The sequence below is a fragment of the Otolemur garnettii genome, unplaced genomic scaffold, assembly GCF_000181295.1.
Source record: "Otolemur garnettii isolate 467f Iridium unplaced genomic scaffold, OtoGar3 scaffold00159, whole genome shotgun sequence".
Lineage (NCBI taxonomy): Eukaryota > Metazoa > Chordata > Mammalia > Primates > Galagidae > Otolemur > Otolemur garnettii.
The window spans coordinates 3,296,004-3,299,313 of record NW_003852554.1 but is presented as its reverse complement, the minus strand read 5'-3'; the positions used below and the strand labels follow the sequence as shown (position 1 = coordinate 3,299,313).

At 32.6% G+C, this 3,310-nt stretch overlaps 1 protein-coding gene across 2 annotated transcripts in view; it reads right to left on the bottom strand.

Moving 5' to 3' along the window:
* AGBL4 (ATP/GTP binding protein like 4) overlaps positions 1-3,310 on the bottom strand; it is a 1,282,996-nt gene that overhangs the window by 686,639 nt on the left and 593,047 nt on the right. For both annotated transcript variants that reach the window (XM_012811470.2, XM_023519146.1), the window contains exon 4: positions 2,590-2,684. In XM_012811470.2, coding sequence (XP_012666924.1) covers positions 2,590-2,684 — 95 coding nt within the window. The remainder of the gene's footprint in view (positions 1-2,589; positions 2,685-3,310) is intronic.

Here is a 3,310-nt window from a genome sequence, read left to right as displayed (position 1 = left end):
TCCAATTTGTACAAATAATCAACACATTGAATCCCATAATGGCATAAATGTATTTATGATCTATGTACAAATGACTTAATAAAAAAATAAAGCATTGGCAAGGAGAATAACAGTTATGTTTTCTAGAGATTACTTAACAAAAAATTCTAAAAGTAAAGTCCCTTTCAGAATAGATCTTTTATAGCATATTCATTATGTATCCCAATATCTAGAACAGTACATAGCACATTAAAGAACTCAATAAAGTCCTATGAAGCAAACAAACATACAAATATCTGGTTTGAGGAAAGTGGACTAGGAAGCAATGTGAGTTGCTGTGTCTTCAAGCTTTGTGAAATTAGATGTATTAAATATAGCTATGTTGATTGGTTTGATGTAAGCACATCAGGTTGTGTAAAAAAAAAAAACAACACATTGTGCCCACATATGCAAAAATGTATTCATCATCTATGTGTACATGACTTAATAAAAAAATAAATATAAACAATCTAATTTGTTATAATACCTTATACCTAAGGGCTTGATAAACTACAGCAGACTCAGTTCTGAAACCTCAGGCCCTTTTAAACCATTAAAAACCCCAAAGACTGGATAATGGCTACTGCTAAGAGTCTGCCAACATTGGATAAGAGCACTACCTTAATTTAAAGCATTATAATCCAAATGTGAGGACTCATTAATATATCAAAATCTTGTCAGCAGCTTTGACAGACAAAACCCATAGAAAAAAATACAACAAAATGAAATTATTTAGACTTAAGGATTTTCAAAAGCACACACACACAAAAGAAGCTTTTAGAATGGAATATTTGGGAAAGGGAGATAGTGATTATTGTTTCTGTATGAACATCTCAATACTTAATGTGGAAAAAGAGGTACAAATGTCACTTTGAGGGTCCTCATGTCAACAGTGATGTACTTTTACTTGCAAGGTTTAAAGTACTCACATATATGTCTATTAATAGAGATACGAGTTATATTATTATGTACATGGACTGGATCCAGAGACTCAAAGCAAAGGCCAGCCCTTGCTCAGATGCTGTCATCAAAAAGAGATTGAGAGAAGGAGCAGCTATTTAGTTGTTTTGATATAGTAAAGCAAAAAATATATATACCCACAGAGATATTCTTGTCTTTTAATAAATAGTTTTAATTATCATCATCAGATGCCTACACTTTTATAAACCTGAGCGTCTCAGCCTAACATTTATAGAAAATTTTTAAGTATCATTTGTAGATAAAAGTATAATTCAATATTTATGAATTGCTAGTTTTCTATAAATATAGACATTCAGAGACTATCTTCTCACTAGTCATTAAAATTTGACAGAGATCAAAGCTAGAATAATATTAACAATTCCTTACATTTGTTTAGTGTTTTACATAATACTATTAATAATAGATGCCATTTATTGAGCACATAGCAAGTGCCAGGCACTTTACATGTAAATTTTCATAACAAATTTAGTTCAAATCAATAAGCATTCACTTAACACCTACTGTGTGATAGATGAAGAATATTTTGGGTTTTGTCTTGTAAAATTGTCATTTTGTTGCCTATCAATGTTGAATAAATATGTGAATGAATGGTAGAATGAATGAACTGACTGGAAAGGCAGTGTGAAATAATATATATAAAAGACATAGGCTCCTCCCCTTACTATTGATGGTCTTGATAAAATACTTAACTTTTCCTTGCCTCAGTTTTTTCATCTGTAATATAGGAATATTTAAAACCTCCTTTGCAAAAATGTGGAACTGGTAACAGTAAATGTAAAGCATCTGACACAGAAGGGCTCTCAGTAAGTGGGGTAATGATTATTACTGTTTTGAACATTATTATTATTACTATTCTCATCATTATTACTATGTATTAACCAATCCTACCCAACTCTCCTCCCCCTTTTTATAGCAATAGGAATATAGAACTTTAACATCCACAAAAGCACCACAAAAGCCATGCAAATCAAGAGAAATCTATGAAACTCTAGCCCCTGGTTGCCTTCCCAAGTTATTGTAGATCATCTATGCTTATGCTAGAAAAAAGAAAGAACCAAAGGTAAACTTTCAAAGATACCATGATAAAAGGTAAACAGAATAGCAAAGTTCACAAAATAACAAATTGTACCTTCCCTCATAGCAGAATGCTAGTCATCACAAACACAGAACCATATCCCCAACATTCTCAAAGAATAGTACCCAACACCCAGAAAATAGCTATCCAACACTCATTTTCATTCTTGCCAGCAGCAGTGAGGCTGAGCTGTATTAACAGATAAGCTTGAGCTCTGTTCAAATTTCCTAAGTGTAAAAGGATACCATTCAGCCAGTAGACAACTTAATACATGCCCACATAAGAGAAAAACTCAAATCAATTCAAAGTGGGGGTTGAGGGAACAAAGAGAAGGAGGGCATGCCTCCCACTTAATGGGCACAATGTTAGGGTATGTGGCACACCTCTTGAGGGCAGGACACAATTGTAAGTGGGACTCTACCTAACAAATACAAACATTATAACCTAATTTTTTGTACTCTTAAATTAACTTAAAACAAACTCAAAAAAAGGATCCCATTCTGTGGATTACTTACCATTTTGGTCTGCTTGTAGATTTCACCATAGGGGCCATCCCATCTCTGTAAAGACTCTTGGTTTTACTGAAGTTAACAATGTTGAAGATAACCCTCTAAAAAAAGAAAGAAGTTCATTAGGATGCTACGCTATACTATGCTTCCAAACTCCTGCCAGTAAAAAAATAGGAGATAATAAGCAGGATTAAAAAAAGCCATATGGACTAATGGCCGACTATTATTATCACAAGGATAAATAATGCCCACAGAAATGTAATATGTTTGTGCCAGCTAAGCATAGCAGTTAAGAGCACTGACTCTGGAAGCTGGAGGCCTGGGTTTTAATCCCAGCTCTACTACTTTCAAGTTCTGTGACCTTGCCACACACTAAACACTTTGGTGTTTTACTATTCTTATTTGAAAAGTGGAAATTATAACAGTACCCACCTCATAAAGTTATGATGAGAATTAAATTAGTCAATATGCATACAATGTGTGAAACCATAGTTAATACATAATAAAGGCTACATAAGTTTTAGTTATTATTATTAATTGTGCCCACTCTCTCTGGGCTGATCTATAATTTGCATGGAAATAAATGATATCATCGGTAGTCCCTTTAAAGTTCAATAACATTAAAGACTTCAATTAAAATTAAAGACTTAAAGATTATTAAAGTTAAATAAAATAAAAGTAAATGAGTATAGAATTGCAGTTTTATTTTTTTTTATTTTTTTTTTTT